Here is a 20,623-nt window from a genome sequence, read left to right as displayed (position 1 = left end):
GCCTGTCATTGATGCGTCCACCACAGGGAGGATTAAACATCATTTTTTTAAAAGCGCATGGACGATTTCTAAGCTTTGAATATTGACTGTTTTTGATTATTATCCATATCTGATTTTTTTCTGTAAACCAGGAGCGTTGTAAAGCAGCAGTTAAACCCATCTCATCGCGTACGGTGCACCCCTCCGTCTGAGCTCCCGTTGGTTTCGCCCAAACTTGGTCCAGATTTGAGTTGCTTTCTCGCCGCTTTCCGATCGCGCTCCGTCGGAGGCGAAGCACCGCCTGTCCCTCCCCTGCTCTTCTTCTCCTCACCTCCATGGATCTCTGGACCTATTTTATCTGAATGCCCGGGCCCTACAAGTGACCGATAATGGATATTCTGTGGATATTATGGACCGTGCCGGCCGTTCTAGCTGTTGAAGGTAAGCCATCATGAGAGAGAAAGAGAGAGAGAGAAGCAGCCGCATCCCTGATGATGCCGGGGGTCGAGTTTGAAACAAAGCGTGTCTTTTTATTGACGCCTTTTTTTTTTTTTTTTAAATTATGTCCTCATTTTCCCTCATTAGGGGGGATGCATTATTATTAATATTATTTAGAAAAAAATTAGCTAGGCTGTCTTTAAATTACAACAGCACGCGCTCACCGTATCCCATCCAACAACCTCCCCGTATCCAATTAAGCCTCATTAAAGCTAATTGAAGAATGCAATTATGGACCTTTTATTATGCAGCACGTAGTGGTTGTTGAGCCTATGTAAGGAAATAAGTCACTGAAGTATCCTGAAATCCCTGCCAGGTTATTATTAATAATAATAATGATAATAAGGAGCATCCAGTGTCGCTGTCATTTGCTGATAAATACAAAAAACCCCTCTTAAATGCGTTTTCAAGGTGCATCCATGACTAAAAAATACAGTAAATACACTGAAAAACCCCATTTAAGTAGTCTGTGCGTGTTGTGTATGCATCGTTAACAGCAGCGGACGTGGCTTTAATGAAGCACAATGAAACCACATGATCATTTAGTATTATTGTTATTATTATTACAAGTCTAACCTTTACATCTCCTAGATTACACTATTATATATGAGTTATTGTACTCAGTGCACATGTTAGAATATATGTATGTTTTGCCTCCCTTACTCATAGCCATATTTATTCATTAAGGTAAACATAAAAGTAAGTGACCTTTGATCTTTGAGATCAAAGGTCAGGAAATAATTATAATAAAATATTTTTTGAAGTTCAGAATATAATTTCATACTGTAATTTGAGTTTTTGTTTTAGTTTTGACTTTTTTTTGCAATCTCGCACACACACACACACACACACACACACACACACACACACACACAAACACACAAACACACGGTGTTTACATATTGTTTTCATTTAAGCTGTAATTTTATTTTTATTTTTATTTTGTATGTGCATGAAACTATTCTAAATAACTCTAAAAGTGCTCTCTCTCTCATGCCGAACTGGCACAGACTTTGACAGACTCGTATTTTTAATGCAGACTACAGAGAGATTTATTCAGTTTATGGTTTAAATTTATATGCATATCAAATATTTCAAAATATAAAGTTGACATTAAAATGCTGCACACTTTTACACTGAATTTTAAATTGTTTTTTTTTAAGGTTTCAACCAGTTCCGAGACATTGTCATAAATGCTAAAACTCTAATGGTGAATAAAAAAAAAAAAAATTAAAACAAATAAATCATATATATGGTTTAACATTATAATAGCAAATGTTTTCTATTTGGCTTGTATTGTTATATTTCTATGAAAGCGGATTTTATAGAGATCGAAATGTAATCTTAGAATAAACAAATGACAAGCTAATTTATCATGTCGCTAATGTTTATATAATTTTGTAATGATTACATTGCTTTATCGAGAGTGTTATTATCATTGCGAGATTGCCTCATAATAATGTTTATTCTCATTCTTCCCCTCCTTGTTTTTTCTGCTGAATAAAAATCCAAAAGTAACAACTAGTTTACACTGCACTGTTCCACTTCCTGGTGTTCGTATATTTTCTCTTGATAAATTCAATCTTGGCTAGAATTACCGTTTGCATGCTTGCAGAGGTGACTGTGAGGACATGTTGCGACTCAAAATAGGATTCATTACGGGTTTGTTCCATTTGTTTGTGTGCATGCAAACCAGTTCAAGGCTATGGAATAATGTTACTAAATGATGTTAAAACAATATGAATGTTAGGCTTTTTTTGCTTCTGATTCGTGCTCCGAGTACAGTAGGACCCTCATTCCCTCCCCTCGACATGCTTTAGGCCACACCACCGCGTGTTGAATCGCCCCAAGTGCCAACTCAAACCCAAACACCATTTTAACAAACCTTTGACAAATGTGGAAAAACCTCCAAATTGTTGATTAGCAATAACCCAAGCTAATGCCACGCCTTTATTTATTTTTAAATTACATTTTTTTTTTAAGTCAAAAAAGGACAAACATGGTGCATGTTCACAAAAAAATACAGTTTACAAAAATAAAAATGTGAGGGATTTCTTTGCATTCCTTTTTAAACATATATATATATATTTTATAGATATATAGATTTTTTTTTTTTTTTTTTGCCCAGGTGGACATATTGACCAGCTTGTGTTTTTTCAATAAAATCTAAAAAGGAAGTACTAACTTTCTGCATTTATTTGTTGTTCTAGACATATACCTCAGTTAAGTTGCACTAAAGTCAAAGTTGGTTTAAAAGCCACAGGCAGATTGTATGTTATTTTTTATTTTAAGTTGTTGGCACATGGCACGTTAAAGCCAATGTTTTGAGTGTAAAATATGCCAATAAAATATATTTTATACATAATGTTCTCATGAAGGGGTATACGTTTACAGTAGTTGTTTCTTAAGCTATATATATATATATATATATATAAATTGCTATAATTGCCTTATACTTTAATATCGGGATATATCGTATCGCATCGTGACCTATGTATCGGGATACGAATCATACAGCCAGATGCCAAGCAATACACACCGCTAATGTGTGTGTATATATATATATATATATATATATATATATATATATGAGGCAAACCACAATTCAAAACTCTATTTTTATGTCAACAATGCAACAAAAAAGAAAAAGAAAAGTACAATATTCCGGAAACAAATGGAAAAAAGCAACAAAAAAAGAGCAACATTTTTTATAACTAGGATTTCCATAAACAATTGAAATTTCATGAGCTGGAAAAGAAAACAGAAGTTACAATTACCTTGATTAACTCAATATATGTCAAAATTGGGTTTTTATGAACAAAAGCAAGTAATTAATTTTTGGTTGAGTGAACAACAACAACAACAACAACAACAACAACAACAACAACAACAACAACAACAGGCAGTTTTCTTTTGAAAAGAAATTAGTATTTTATAGTATTCATCACTATGAATTCATTATTTGTTGTTTCTACAAGACTAACTTGGGAGCACATGTAGTTATTTTCCTGCTATAAATTAAATTTGTTGTAGCCAACATTGTTAGAGGGAATAAAGTAAATGTTTTGCATATTTGCCCTGTTTTTCTTTAGTTCACTGCAAATGTAGCAGTTGTTTTCTTTGATACCTTCTTGTTTTTAAGTTGTCGTTGTGGTTAGTTGTATAGTATAGTAATAGCATGAGAGATAACTTTTGATAATACGCCCCCATATTTTGTTTTGAAGTGAAACAGAATGGAGGAAACCCCCGTTAGAGGACGGTGAAGTGGGATCACAGCGTGGAGTCTTTAAGCAACATTTGATTACATTTCAGAACACGCTGCATTCTTTCAGCCCTCCATTCAGCACTAGATCCCACTCAGCTAAACTTTGGCAAATACCAGGGAAGTTGATGTCATAATATATGACTTCATTGTATCTGTTCTCCGTTGGTTATTTTGTTACAATATTTGGCTGCTGTACAGTAGAAGATTCAGCACGATTGTTGACGTGTAGAAACTGAAGCTGTGCAGTGGTAAAGAAGCCTGAGCTTTGGTTCCAAACAGTGATTAGATAAATACAGAGGTGGTAAAAGTGAAAGTATAGAAGTTGCTCCCTCCTTAAAACAAATGTCCCTTCAATAATAAAACAAAGTTTTTAAACCAAAAAATTCCATATCTTTTATTTTTTTAAGAACTTGTAGAATGCCAGTATATGGAAATAAGTTAAATCTGTTACCTTTGAACACCTGGAGAATTTAAAATTTGTCAAGAAAATTAAAAAAAAATAAATAAAAATTGCAAATGCTCAATAAAACCCAGAACAGCTTTGAGTTTAACATTTTTAAAAACTTGTAGAAAACTGGTTATGAGTAGAAAGTACAGATATTTCTTTTAAGAAGTAAAAAAAATCACCTAAAGGCTGAGATTAGTGCCGCTAGAAACTGAATTTGAATAGTTGGCATTGAATTTGAAAGTAACAACTTAAAACTGAATTTACTGTTTTTATACTGAATTAGTAACTTGAAATTGAAGTTTTTTGTGGTTTGTTTAGGGGACACACTCAGCAATCCATTGATTTAACTCCTAAAACAAGTATTTTAACACAAAATAAGCTATAAAACAAATATTTCAGAAATATGGAAACCTTATAAAGAAGGACATTGTTTGACTGTGCTCTATGAATAATATTAAGTAGGGATGTCCCGATACAACTTTTTCACTTCCGATACGATGCCGATACCGCAGCCTTGGATATTGGCCCCTATTGATCCGATACGATATCAGCATGAATCATACATGCTTTTAGTACTTGTTTTGTAGTGTGGAATGTTAGAAAAGACTTGATCATGTGATGTTACTCAAACAGAGAACAATAGTCAGCAACAGTAGGGATGAGAAAAACTGACCCATTTATTATTAACCAATTGGTTACATACATTTTAACCTTCAACATAATATCTACAGTATTCTACAGTTGAATAAATGTAATATAATATATCGGAGATTTTAGATGCAATCCGATAAAATCCGATATTCATTTACTGGCTGATATCGGACCGATATCATATATCAATATCGGATTGGGACACCCCTAATGTGAAGTACTTGTATGATGTGATTTGTACTGTGTGATTGTATAAATAAAAACAAGTTAAAAAAATATGTAGATATATCTCGCTATATGTATATATTGTCATTTTCTGCATCGCCAAAATAGAAAACTTGATCTATCTTGAATCTTGATATATTGCCCAGCTCTATAGTATTTTTTACTACTGTAATGTGCGTGTATCTAATCCATATTTTTTAACAGTCTTTTACTTAATTATACACTTATTTAATGTTTATTCTTTCTTTTGTCTTTGTTAAACGTTTTATTCTTTTATTTGTGATTTTTCTTAAGTAGCTGTAACGTAAGGGATTAATAAAGGAATTCTGATTCTGAAAGTAAAGGTATTTGTTTTAAAAAGTAAGGAGTAAAAGTAAAAAGTCACCAAAAAAAAATACTCGCGTGAATTACAGATACCAGAAAAAAGTACTAAGTAACAGTAAGTATTAGTACTTAGTTACTTGTCACCTGTATATAAATGTGAAATGAGCGTTAGTGTTTATATATGACGCAGGCTTTTCTCTGTCCACCCAATGAGCACATGCAGGGAACTGGTCAGCATGTCTAGTGCCACAGTGGGCTTTCACAAAGAATCTGTCTCTATTCAAGCCTTAATCCATGCGGCCCAGGGCCGAGCCATTGTCACTTTGCATGCAAAATTTCAATTAGTGCTGGTACCAGTTGTTTCACTTAAAAAAAAAAAAAAGGGACGGTGTCACGTTTCAGAGGATATCTGTGGTGTGGCTGTACCTTGACAGTGAGATGGGCCGAGAACTTGTAGATGATCTGAATCCCTGCAGGCTCTGTACACACAACAGTTACGTAAGTTTAACGTTTAACTGATTCACCATGAGTCTGAAGCTTCTGTTTAATTTACCACCATTAGGAACAGTTGAGCCTTACAGCTGTTCTACTGATTGCTCTATTTAACTTCCTGCTCCACTTGCCAATCCTAATGCTTTTTGACAGTTGAAATCAAGTTGACATTGCCTTTTTTAAAACAAGTAATGTTAATGTTTATAGTGTATAATATTCTCAGAAATGATTAGTAATAAAAACAAGCAGTGGTTCTCAAACTCTTTTGGCCCAAAGTCCCCCCTTTCTCTTATTTCTGAGTCCAATTCCCCCCTTTATTCGACTACAACATTTTGCATAGAATATTGTTGAAAAAACAACAACTCAACTTTAGAACATAATGAAGGAAAAAAAAAAAAAAAATAAAAAAATAAAAAAATAAAAAATAAATAAATAAAATAAATAAAAAAAAAAAATAAAAATTAAAAAAAAATTAAAAAAAAAAAAAAAAAATAAAATTAAACATAATAAATAAAAAATGAGTGATAACTAGGGCTGGGTAATATATCACGTTTTCTATTTTGGTGATATAGAAAATCACAATATCGCCTATATCAATATATTTTTATTCTATTGCTTATTTTGTAATAAAATGCTCATTTTAGGAGTTACTGTTGCTCAGAACAGCATGAAAAGTAAAGTGATTTATGAGTGCGTTCTAACCCAGTCTCATTGTGTATTTGTTTCCCTACTTTTGTGCATTTTGTTGTCCTTTTGTTTATTTTTTGTTCTTTTATGTATTTCTGCTGTCCCATTTGTGTCTTTTTCATTATTTTTGTTGTTCTTTTGCACGTTTTGTGTGTCGTTTTGTTTTCCCATTCTGCATTTGTTCTCCTTTTGTGTATTTCTCTGTTAATTTGTGTTTTTCTATTAATTTTGTGTATTTATTGCTGTCATTTTGTGCATTTACTTTTGGGGGCCACTATTGGCCCATGTTTGTGATACACACACAAGTTATTTTATTTTTTATTTTTTTACCAATCAATGGAAATTAATTATCAAGATTTATATCGCCATTTTGAGCTAATATTAAATACTAAAAAAGGTTTACTGTATCGTGGCCTCAGAAGTCCTTCTCTGCCCTTGGGCAGCTGTCGATAGAGTGACTTTTTAATTTACGTTATCTCCTTTACAAAGAACAGGTGCTACTTTGATCCATAGTCAGACTTGAATAGTTTGCTGAGACGAGATGTAAGATACGCTCATTTCTTGATGTTATCTAAAAACTGAGATAATTTCATACTGAACAGGTGTTTCATATTTTCCAGTAAGCTGCCGTTAGCTGCCAGTTCACAACATGGGAATTATAACATTATGTGCTCACTTAAGTGGAAATTTGCAGAAAAACTCCCATGAACACATGTGTCAAACTCAAGGTCTGGGGGCCAAATCTTAGCCTTTAGATCATCCAATTCAGCCCGCAGGAGAAAATAAAAAAAGACAGAAAAAAAATGAATTATTGTGTAAATTAGTACCTAATAATTCAGTTGTAGATCTCTCACCCCTTCTTAATACACAAATTCAATTAAACTTCACAATATTTGATGATGATCATGACAATTTTCTCATATACTGTATGACTGCAGTAATTTTAAATCTGAAATTCTTCAAAGAACTAAATTTTAATAAAAATTGGTCACAAAATCAATAAAATTTAGAAGAGAAAATCCTACAGGGACTGATTGATGCTGGTCACTTATTGCCTGGATAAAGTGGGCGCCTTACATACTTTATGTATCATTTATACGTCAAAGTGCAAACTTGGGGACATTAAAGCTGATATCTGCTGGATGAAAAGAGAGAGAGAAAATGAAAAAGCGAACATCTTAATGTCCCCCCCTAAACAGCTCCACTTCCTCCCCCTGCCTCTGCCAATCTACCAGAAGCCACGCCTCTACTTTTGTGCTTAACATAACAACAATGTTTAACACTCCAGCACACGTGTAGTATTGTTTTTCACTAATAAAATACTTTTTTTACCTCTCCATGAGAAATGTCACCAAAACAGGGTCCGTTTGGAATCCTTTGAAAAGCAACTCCAAGATAAATTCTGTTGTGGTCACAAAGACGTTTATACGCAAGCTTTGCACCTGGACTTTTCTTTAGTTTTTTAGTAGAAGCTTTGGAGTTTGGGAGCGCTCCCCCATGATGCTATGTTGCTCAGAGTGATACCTGTTTTCTGTTGTGACGCGCGGCCTTGATTTTGTGCACAGTACACTACAGGAAGACGAAGCCTATTGGCTGGGCGATCATGGTTCAATTTTATATTTGTATAGGGGTCCATAGGACAAAGGCGGGACTTATATACATTAATGTTTATGAATGACCGCCAGCAGTAGACCATGGTAAAAGTATAGTTTTTTACATTTCAAAAGAATCATACATAAACATAAATTTCTCAGAAACTCTGGATATCTGTATACGGACTGACACTCTGACATGTTCTGACTGCTCACACTGTCCGTCCATACACGACACGTCGGGGTCTTGTTTCCGGAAATGCAACTTACGAATTAGAAGAGGAAGAAGAACTTTGACGCGTAGCCATTAAAACAGACGAGAAAGAATAGCCCGGAAGTGGAGAGACACTCGCTTTAAAAAAGAAAAGGCGACGATGTGATAGACCAGGAACTGGCTATACAGACGTGGGCAGTACGATCCGTCAATTCTACAGGGGTCCTACGGTGTTTGTGCATGCGCAGTGTGAGAGTTTGAGGTAAGCCAGTCCGTGGCACCGCTTTAATAGTGATACCCACACGAGGAGTGACTGGATTTCAAACATTTTTGATTTCCTTACGACCATACGATTGTTGATCGGGAGCTGGTCGTGATGTGTTAATCACTTCTTGTGACCCCATGTTTATACGACACGATGCACGACACAATTTAGCACAGTATATGCCCGCCTTTAGAATAATAATAACAATAACATCAAAACATGTTCTCTTTTGCTTGTGTGGATTCTCTATGGCTTCCCTGGTTCTCTGCTGAAGACAAAAACATTTGTTAGGTAGCAAATCTTTTTAAAGATCATATATAATACTAGTAAAGGTTTATCCAGGAAACGGTCTTTGGTGTACCAGGCCACTGTGAGTCACTGTGAGCTTGGAAAGGCACCAACAGACCCATACGTCCAACGGCAGGCTAAAGCCATCACAGAAGATGAATGAATGTTTTTAACACTCTTGTTTGGCCTTCTTCCATTTGTCAAAAAAAAAAAAAAAAAAAAAAATTAGATTATGAGATACATGTTGAATGACATCAATTAGCTGAAAGGTTGGATGACAGCACGTAATTGATTTTTAGACATTATGGGCTGCCACTCAGCTACACACCAATTCATTTACGCACATACATTACAACCCATTAATTCTAGTTTTTAACAGGCCTCGACTTATGATGTAAAATATGTTTTAACTGCATTGCTTTTAAAAATTAACTTTATCTTTATATAGCTATCTACATAGAGAAAAAGCTTCCTACAGGAGTTTATAGTTGTTTGTTTGTTTGTAATGCTGCAAATCATATTAGTTTTAACCTGAATCACTGTAAACTAATCTAAACAGAGTGTTGCACGATTTGTTTTTGTTTTCTCCGATATTTTAATTAAAACGGTAATTTAGCTCAACAGTCAGGTCTAGACGGATACGAAAGTGTCAGGTTTGGGATCACCCTCAGCAGATCTCTTCCTGCTAATGAGAGGCTCTTTGAATGCCTATGGAAATGTCTTTCTTCATCTGTAATAAAACTTTACTCCTGCACACTTTATAGTATTCAATAAGGATCAATAGGGTTTAGTATTCGTAATTAGCACATGTTGATTAGCATTGTGCGCCAATCTCTTTTCAGGTCATATATGTTTATTAGGGAGAAACTAATGAAGCTGAAACCAGTGGGAATTTAAATCATTGGGGGCATTAAATTAACTTTATTATGTTTTTAACAGGAAATGTGTACACATATAATTCCATCATTACAATAAGGGGTAATTTGCAGTTTGTATTCTTCTTGCAGTTTACCTGATTTGACTGAAGCCTCATTAATTATGTGGGATTGTTGATTTCTTTTTTAATTTATTGGGTCAACCTGGTAATATTGGCCTTGATTACATGATGCTTTTTAATTTGGAATGAAATTAGATAGAAATAGTAATTCAGAATTGAAGTTTACATGTTTATTACATGTTTATTCGCCTTTATTCAATTCCGCTTTAGGTCTGGGTGTTGGGAAGGGTTCTGATTGGACAGAGGGCAAACGTGACGTATTCACGTCTACAGGAAAAAAAAACACAAAACAAATTCGGAATAAAAATCAGAATAAACCAGCCACTTACTTTGTATTTAAGTTAAATTCGGAATGACCATTTTTATTCGGAATTGATAGATAGATAGTTTTTAATTGTTGTTCATACATACACCCCATAGGCGTATACAAGAACGAATGGCTTGACTTTAGGCTTTAAAACTAAAAGCATAAACACACATTTAAAACAATGATAAAGTGCCGACACAGGATTAGTGTTAGTTAGTGCGCTGGGTTTATGATCATTTATAGATTATTGCACTGTAATTCTGTTAGACTTTGGTTAAACATACAAGGTGGTTTTTAATCTTTTTAGAGAGGATTTAACTTTTATTCTGAATTAAAGAGGAATTAAAGCTCACTTGTGAACATAGCCAAGGTTGTCTAGAAACAAAAACAGCATTGCTGACAAAACCAGTGACCTCTGCTCCTGTCACAGTGTTTATTTGTACATTGACTCATGCATTACACATTAAAAATCACTGCTGCAAAGACAACGACTCAACGGGGATGTGGGGAAAGACAGAGACTTTGAGAGGAAGAGGAAGAGGGAAAGGAGGGACAGTGAGTGTACCCTGAGAGAGGTCAGACCTCGTTTCAGAGAGCCTCGTCTACACCCCTCACCCTCACCACTCACCCCTCAGGTACTGTGACACAGCCTGTATGAGAACACAAACCTTCCGGATTAGTGTCTGTCTCTCAATGTCCCTGGGATCAGAGCCCATCAGCTGAGACAAAGCAGGGCTGATTGCGTTGTCATCTGCATCACAAAGAGAAGCCTTTTTCTACCTGAACGGCTGCCTGTGTGTACGCCATGCAGCACATCATCACGTCTGTCTGAGACTGGGCGCCCACGTGATATTTCCCCCTTTTGTTTTGTATCCATCTCTATCTGCTCCTCTTCTCCTCTTTCTCTCTGGCTCACACCGTCTGTCCACTACAGCTCTGGTAAACAGAGAGCACCCCCTCCCCCCTTATAGAGGGAAATAGCCTGTTCTGTACCAGTGCTTCTATTTATCTGAGTCAAGTGCTGATCTTTGTATTCTCTTTCTACAAAGAACCAGCTACATTTTCTGTTTTTATTTCCTACTTGTGGATCGGCGTGTCCAGCAGGATCCCAAACGTTTCCCAATGTGCTGCCTCTGCTGTGAGCAGATGTGTTTCATCTGATTACTGTCATTATTGAACACGGGCACGTGTTCGGCTCTTCTATAACTGATGACTGTTGTCTCACACTGCGACCTAGCAATAGCAACAAAACAACAAAGGCGGATCAAGTGCTGCTACTGAGATTATGCTCTTTAGTTGATGTATATTAGTTTGTCACCAGCTTTACATTTGGGCTTTTCTCTACTTTTTTAAGAAAATTGCTCTTTGAAATCAGTTTTTTTTCTTTTTTTGTATGATCAAATACTCTTTAACCTTTATTATAAAATGATTCTTTTCAAGTGGAAAAAAAATGTCAAAGCACCATTATCAACAGGGTTGTTGATCACAAAAAGATGCTTTTATTAGATCGAGGGCGTCAATGTTAGTTCAGGGGCCAAATACGAACCCAGTTTGATCTTAAATGGGCCGCAGATTTTAGGTGGGGGGAATTAAAGCAAATTCAATGCCCTAGTTTTTCTAAATGACATATAAATGATAAAGTATGTGGGACACCAATATTATTCAAGCAATACAGTAAGTCACATATTCAATTTCATTGATTTTGTGACCATTTTGTATTAAATTTGGAGAATTTTTGTGGAATAATTTGAGGAAAATTGCAAGATTTTATAAAAAATTGAGAGATCTTTCAACAATATAAAATAAAAAAAATAAACTTCCATCATTTATAAGATATAAGTATGAGAAAACTGTGAGCCCTGCAAATATTGTGGATTTTCATTGAATTTTAGTTTTTAGTGATGACTAACTGATTTAGTGAGACATTTTACACAATGATTCATGTTTTCTCTGTCATTTTTACTGTTGGATGCTCTAAAGGGCCGATTCTGGCCCCCGGGCCTTGAGTTTGACACATATGCATTAGATGATTTAATAGGTTTAACATGGTATTTAAAAAAACAAGCGCAGGCATGGAAACCGATGACTTTTGTGTCCTCTGTTGTAATAGCTGACATTTGTTCACAAGTAATTGTCTGAGCTTTGAGAATAGGGAATTAAGACAAAGCTATTAACTCATTTTGTCTCTGCACAGAGGATTGCAGGTACAGACAAATTTGACATATTATAGAGCAGTCGTTCTCTAACTTGTTCTGCTGTGCCCCCCTTTGAAAAATAAAAAAAAACTAGGGCAGGGCCCCCCCATCATGACAATTACAAAAAAGGTAAAACATGGATAAAAAAAAAAGTGACCTTTTTTGAAAAATTAAATGAATAAATACAAAATGTGACTATTCTTCTTCAAATCTCATTAAAAAAAACGTAACATTTGCAATCACATATTTTAGAACAGTAATAAATAAACAGCAAAGGAAATAACATTTTCCTTTTTCATGCTCAAGGTTCAGGAAAGCCTTTCTAGTCATTCCCAAACTGGGGGGCATGCCCCAGTATTTTATTAAGTTAAATGTATTTTAACTTAATTAAAAAATAACACTACTGTTGTATAATGTTTGTTATTGTACACTTTCTGCTTCTGTTGCTTGCCTGACTGTCAAGCGTGAACAGCAGAGTAAACACGGGAGTGAACATCTGCTAAAGCAGTCATCATCACCAAGGCTGAAATAAAAGATACTCTCTCGTGTTAAATAAACAGTGAGCTGATTCTCATTTTAGAATGTGTCCTTGATGGCTAACCGTTAGCAACAAATGTAACATATTCATTTCACAGTTTGTGGACAATTTTGTACTGTTCTCTTTTTCACATTGTATGGAATAAATGTATATATATATATATATATATATATATATATATATATATACGAGTGCACAGGCAAATGTTACAGTGCCCAGTGTTCACACTTAGAACTACACGGCAAAACACAAAAAAAAGCACCAAATTAACACTCATGCAGTGGTTCCCAAACTTTTTATATTGTGCTTCCCCTTTGAAGAAAAATATTTTTAGGGCCCCCCCATCACAATAACAGTATTTCAACAAAAATGGTTAAAAAAGTTTACTTTTTTGAAAAAGGTCAAAATTCTGATTATTCGGATTTTTTAAAACAGCTGTAAAAATAAGAACTGTAACATTAATTTGGTTGCTTCAAAAATAAAAACAGCTCATACAGCCAATTCCAGCACCAAATTAACCCTTCAAATAACTTTAATGCAGTGGTTCAGTTTGTAGGGACATGGGTTGGGAACCGGAGGGTTGCCGGCTCAAGTCCTGGTACGGACCAAAAAAACAGAAGTTGTTCTGGTAGCTGGAGAGGTGCCAGGGCACTTTTCGAGCACTGCCGAGGTGCCATTGAGCAAGGCACCGAACCCCAACAGTGCTCCCTTCATTGTAAAGCGACTTTGAGTACCCAGAAAAGCACTATATAAATTTGATGTATAATAATAATGACAAAATTTCAACAAAATGGGTAAGAAAAATGTTACCTGTGATTTCTTTCTTCAAAACTTAAATGGTAAAAATAAAATTCTTTGAGTGCAAAGATTTTTACTTACTGTTTTGACCCGCCCCCCCACACTTGCGCCCTCCTACATTCAATTTGATACTTTACATTACTTTGCAAAACATACTGCTGTGTATTATCATGAAGCTTAACATTTAACACATTTATTCTATTTGTTTGTTTCTCTTAAAGATCAACAAATATACTAACCCTAACCCATAAGTTATTAGTGATCTTTAACAACTCACAGTAATATCTTTATCTCAGTTATTTCACCTGCTCTTATCTTATCTTTGGATTCTTGGTTTTTCATGTGTGAAACACCTGAATCTAGTAAATGTCTTAATTAGCCAGTAGCAGCAGGTCTGATAATTAGGTACTGATCACATTCAGGTGTGTTGAAGCAGTCTTTATTAATAGATTCAAAAAATTAAAAAATATAAACATAAATAAATAGAAAATTATATTTTACATTTTGAGTACGCCTTTTTGTTGCAGCTACATGGAATCCCCCCCTGTAAGAAAACAAAGTAGTCCATGCGCCTCCATATTTCACGTTGCTGGTGCTGAGTGACAGCTGGAGCACACAGTTGTTCCACGGTTTCATTATTTTAAAATTGATGAAAGGCTGGACTGCGTTTTTATTTTTTTTTTTTTTTTGTCCCTCCTCCCTTTGGAACTCATAACACTCTCATCAGTCTTTCTCAGGTTATAGCTCCAAAATCAATAGACCACACTCAGCAGAGATTAGGCTGCTATCACTGTGTTTATAGAGCCGTATCAATTGACACTTTACAGTAGTCATTTGATTATCGGCAAATCTAACGATAAATCCAGTGTTTGGGCAGGGAAAACCTGCAGGAATTTACATAAGCACTCATCTGAAATGGATCCAGCAAAGGGAGCGACGTCGTTGGTCTGTTTTATTCACATGTCAGAGCTTCTCTTATTAAAAAAACAACACCTTGTTTTGTCTAGTTTATGGAAAAGTCTTCCAGTAGGGAATAGATACTATCTCTGAAACACATTCTTCTGGAGACCCGAATTTCAACAAATGGCCCACGCACTTTAAGAATAATCCATGTCAGTACAACTTATATGTACCTTTTAATTGTATCTTACTCATTATTTTAAATTACATTTTAGTTTTTTACATACATTTTTGTTTAATTATGTTTTTTTGTTTTTTTTAATTAGTATTTATTTTGTTTCCTCACAGAAGTTAAAAATATTTTTTGGAAAAAAAATTACATTTCTAAACAAACAGAATTGTAAAATAATAATGCGGAAAACACATAATAATAAAACGGAATTTGGAAAAAAATGTAATGATTGATTTTCTTTGGCCCTGCATATCTCTCAGCTCCCTGTAATTTGATAAGCTTTGAGGTATGTACATAGACTGTTCACATCACTAATGATTAGTCACATATATGCATTAGGTCTTGGGTGAAAGTATCTTGAAATCCAGAAAAATACTTTTTTTAACTGTTTATATTGGCCCATTACTGCATATTCTAATCTTGGGATATAAAACTATTTTTATATATACGACTTCTTCATTTTTATTTTGGACCCCAACTTTGGGCTACTTCACCACTCGCCGATGTTGAAAACCATTTACATGAGGTCATTGTAGCTTGCCTCTGTGTCTTAAAATCACATGTTGTTGATTTTTTAGACCTAAGTGCTTGAGATGTCCTGAAGATTAGTTGAAATGACATGAAATGACATATGTACAATAAATGTGTTACGGGCTCAGTAACATAATGTCTAGACTCGCAATACATTCATGAAGTAATTCGAAACCCCAAGCAGAAAATAAGTATATGTGTATATAAGCGGATGGTGAACTAATGACAGTTTTCCTTGGAATCAGTAAAAAAGAAACAATACAATAGTGGAGCAGCTGCATAATTCATACAGATTCTGAGAACTGCTCTGTCTGTAAAAAAGAATAGAATAAACCAACCGTGACCATTATGTAGAAACATCAGCGAACCACTGAGAGAAGCTGAAACGCTCAGGTATTTCTCAAGTTCATCTGCATTTCATAACAGCACATTACCAAAAAAGGAACCAAAGCAGACAAAAGTTGGCAGCAAACAGCTCGCTTACTTAAAACAAGGCCATCGCCTGCTTTAGAATCAATCATCTCTGCTGCTTTCCTTCAAGGGAAGGAATTGTGCTTCTAAAACTAGATCCAGGCGCTAACTGTAGCATTCGTGGGTCGGTTTGTTATTGTGTTGTTGTCCTGTGAGAGTTAGTGATTCAATAAATTAAAGACAGGGAATCATTTTAATCTGACCTAATTTTTCCTTTAAAACTTTCTATTGGTTTTCATTCATTGTAATTCGCAGATACTTGCATACGTGTTTTTTGTCTCTCGACACATAAATAAATATGTCAAGACGTCTGTCTCCAGTTTCAAGCTCAGCACCTGCAGCATTGGGCTGTCAGGGACTTTTTTGAGTCAAAGCATTAACGTAGAAACCTGAGGCCTGGAGCGAGATTAGTCAGGAGGTGTGAACACAAGGTTTGAGGAAAGATGGATGTTGATTCATTCTCTTTCCTGTACTTTAAATGCTATGTGCAGGGCTGGCACTCGAGTTGAAAAACTGTAGTTTTAAATTGTATACTGGCTTCAGGGATTTTGATTTATCTCCAGTTTGAAAATCTTTTTTTTTTTTTTTTTTTTTTAAACATTACTCAAAAGCATTAATCTTGCTCTTTTTGAACAGTCATTTTTCTCCTTACACCATAAAGATCAAAGGCTGCGAGCTTAGGGAATGGAGCTTGGATGGATGGGCACTGACGCATATTTCAGCGTCTTTGAGGCAAAATGCGGAATGTTTTTATGAATAAAAAAAGAAATAAAAACATGCAAAGTAGTCCTCAATCGATAAATAATTTAAAATGGTTACTACATAATTATATACCTGACATCAACGGCAAAAGAGGGTCCCTATAGGGAATTGCTAGCTCTATCTAAAGATCATATTTGATAGGCCATGGCTATGGATACGTTAAACTCTATGCGTACACAGCATCACGTGATAGGTGCACCATGTGCCTTAAAGTTCCATCCCGTGAGACTTCGTTGCAGGAAGATGGATGCTCAGAACCTCCTTATAACACTCCACATTCTTTTGTTGTTTAATGTCTATCATGGCAGTAATCATTTTTAATTACAAGGCTTGGAAATGTCTCGGTCTCCTTTTCTGGACCGCACCATGTTTTCTTAGAGAAGCGATCATGTGACAAGTCCTGTGATGTGTAATTAAGGAAAAAGTGTTACCATCGCGCTTATGTGATACAGTTCAAATAACGAAAAAATCTGAAAAATGATATTGGAGTGTTTTTTTCTTACTTAGGTGTTTCCATTAACAGTTTTTATTGTACGATTTTGATTTTGTGCATTTTACAAGGATTATGGAAATGCATTTTTTCTATTTTTAATGAACATTGAAAATGTATGCAGCAATAGGAATAATATTTTTTTCAGAGTATTTTTTTCTTACAATACAATACAATTTACAGACATACATTTTGATGCACTGTTTGGTTAAATCTGTGTGGATGGTTTGTGAAGATGAGCTTTGGCATCAATTGAGCAAAAAAATTGTGGGAGGAGGTTTAATAGGTTTTACAGTTTTTGACGTTGATGGTTTGCTTCACTGATGCGACTGGAATCACCATGTAGTCAGGTCATGGATTGTGTCACAACTCTTCCCATGACTGAGGCACATCATAGCAGTGAGCATGTATGATGACTTAGAATTCGAAATGATCTTTTAATATCCCTGCACCTTTTTTTTGTGTGTGTTTGGCCAAACACGTCAAACAACTGCAACCTTCTTCTTTGGATTATTTTCCATGCATGTTTTCGTAAGAGCTGAAAAAAATTCAAAATGATGTGTTTAACACACGCTCAGGTTTTAATGATATGACTTAGCAAGTAATTATTCAAAGTAAAACAGCATTTCTCAAGGTTTCTTGGGCCTTTAGAGGAAGACGGTGGAAGAAAGATTTCACAGCAGCACTAATCCCTGGGCTGACAAAGGACGAGTGCCGTACATACACTTACACTCATTTTCAGTGTTGAGCACCTTTCAACAGCTGCCTCCTAAAGCTTCTTTTCAAAACACATTTACAGCCATCTCTCTCTCTTTGTCCTACTTCATGCAGCCCCTTTTTCATAAAAAAAAAAACCAAACACAAAAACTGTGCTACTTGCAATCTTTTCTCAGACCCATCGCCACCTGTCACCCTAATGCTAATGTGAAACATTAACAGTCTGGAAGCTCAAATAGGAACACAGCACTTTATAGAAATAGATTACCTGTCACCCTGTTTCTGGATTAGGACTTAAAGGAGCCAAATGATTTAAAGGCCTTTTCCAAGGCTGTCAGGAGAGACATGATTGTGCCTGTGGCCATAAAAGAACATGTGTGCTGCTTTTTTTTTTTGTTTATTAAGCAGGGCATCAGGCACATGTGTAGAGGAAAGGGTGTTGAGTTTTTTTTTTTCCCCTCCTCACTAGAAGAGTGTACAGCTGCGTCAAAGAAAGAAGGTAAATTCATTTCACAGGGTGTGAGAAGCAGCAGGTCTAATTGAAGCGGTTAATGGACTGCTGCCTAAAACCATCACTCTAGTCTACGCCGCACGCTGAGAAACTCCTTACACATGACATTACTGTGATATAACAGCTCTCATTCAAAGACAGGCTTTCCCCCGTGACATTAGATGCTCGATGATGTAAACATTGCTACGTCAGTCATTCCACACAGCTGCTATTCTGCTGGGAAGACACAAAGGACTGGATTTGTTTTTGTCCTTTTTCCTCGGGAGCTAAAAACCTTTTTTCAAGCTAAGCTGACCATTCCACGTTATTTACCCATTTCAGAAAATAGTGCAGTAGTTTTGCTATTTTAAGATGCAATCCAGGAGTGATAATCTGGCTACAGAGGCGACTTCTTTTTTGTTTTGTTTAGTCTTTCCATTGAAGTAAAAAAATCACACACAGGGATGGGTACCTTTCACATTTGAACCAATACTCGGTACCTGTGAATTAGTAACGGTACTCATTTTTGGTTCGTGTGGTAATAAATGATAAATAATAAAATCACAAAATGTTCCAATTTACCACATTTATTTCTCATAATAATAATAATGATAATAGTAATAAACTGTTCCTATTCCTTCATCATCTTCAACTACAACTATGCAGTGTTTTTATTTATTTATTTTTTTTAATAATGCACAATTTAAAAAGCAGCTCTACGTGACAGGGCTCTATATTGCGAGTATTTCACTTGCATTTGTTTTGGTACCTAAAAAAGTACCGTATTCGGTACCCATCCCTACGCACACACACAAAATCACTATTTTGCGTCGTCGTCTTTCTTCCTAGATCTATCTTTGTCCTTATCACCACAGGCCCTCTTTACTTCCATCATGAAAATAACTGTAATGTTTCTGTACAAAACAGAAACATTTTTGATTGAAGCTGTTAAAGTAGGAGCACGTATTGTAGAGCTGGCTGTTGGGCAGCTGGAAAACTTTGGAATTCAAACTGGAAATTATCCTAATGATGCTCATTATGATCCCTCTGGTTTTCCAGCTTTGGGATTAGTGTAATGCAACAAGGACTGTTTTTGACATGTCCACTTACAGTGTGGGAGGCAAAGTAGAAAAAAGGCTGTGAAGCTGCATAAACAGTAGAAATGTAGGTTGGTTTTACTAAACCTTGTTAACACAGTAAATTATTTCTTTTGGATATAGAACAGAGAAAGTGGAGGGTGGTATCAAAGGCTTTTTGTCAAGGCTTTTTGTAGTGGCATTGCTTTCCCAGTTACCATTGTTGTTGTTAACAACTGTTGGTGTATCGTCAGTGTACATTATAACTACAACTGAAGATGTAGGAATGAAGTTTCTAAGGAAGAAAACAGACAGAAAAAAAACAGAATTTACGTTTTTTGAAATAGAAAAATCAATCCAACACCTATTATTCCCTCTCTTTATTTAAAATCCAACCTCAACATGACATGGAAATGCCTCACATGCATGTCTTGGGACAATATCATACATTTATACGCAGTTTTTCCATCAGAAAATGGATGAGTAAATGTAAAAAAATAATCCAATCCTGTTCAAAATCTTATGCTGTGTTAAGATTCCTCTAGTGATCAGGTTATCCTGTGATTGAAAATACATTCAGAGTTTCATCTAAACTGTGATTTTAGTAAATTGTAATAAACAAATGGTTAAGATTATTATGGCCGTATTCAAATCTGAAAAGAAACTGGTAGAAAGATAAGTTTAGCTGATGGTGTATTAGCTCAACCGGTGATGAGTTTACGTCGTGACACTTCACAACAGAAGTATTACACCAAGTGAGGGTGATTTGCCAATTGGTAATAAATAAAGGTTTCATAAATAATGTTTTGGACACATCTCACTCATTTCCATGGTAATATTTCTGTTAAACGGGTAGCTGAAGGTCTAGCAGTGTGACTAGCGTGTAGACTCGTGTGATTTCAGCATAACAATATCTCATTTTACGTAAATTCTCTGATGCATAAAATATATGAAATCGGGAAAGATGACGGCACAGAATAGTGTAAAATGATGCAAACGTGACGTAAAACTGGGTAAACCCTGAAACTAAATTTGGCCCTAAAGATGCATGACTAATTTGTGAAGAAGGAAATACGATCTAGTTAACAAATTATCTTACCAAAACCTCCTTTGTCATGTCATTCTTAGGCATTCACTTCTGTAGAAAACTTTTTTTTTACTGAGAAACAACCCTTTCCTATTTTTCTAAGT

The 20,623-nt window shown here is 35.3% G+C and overlaps 1 protein-coding gene across 5 annotated transcripts in view; it reads left to right on the top strand.

The window, feature by feature from the left end:
* The first annotated feature begins 261 nt into the window (after positions 1 to 261).
* The window catches only part of ephb2b (eph receptor B2b), a 168,949-nt gene continuing 148,587 nt past the window's right edge, over positions 262 to 20,623 (top strand). For all 5 annotated transcript variants that reach the window (XM_028446025.1, XM_028446024.1, XM_028446021.1 and 2 more), the window contains exon 1: positions 262 to 420. In XM_028446025.1, coding sequence (XP_028301826.1) covers positions 369 to 420 — 52 coding nt within the window. In that variant the 5' untranslated portion in view covers positions 262 to 368. The remainder of the gene's footprint in view (positions 421 to 20,623) is intronic.

The sequence above is a fragment of the Gouania willdenowi genome, chromosome 5, assembly GCF_900634775.1.
Source record: "Gouania willdenowi chromosome 5, fGouWil2.1, whole genome shotgun sequence".
Taxonomy (NCBI): Eukaryota; Metazoa; Chordata; class Actinopteri; order Blenniiformes; family Gobiesocidae; genus Gouania; species Gouania willdenowi.
This window is presented reverse-complemented; position numbering and strand designations above follow the sequence as displayed.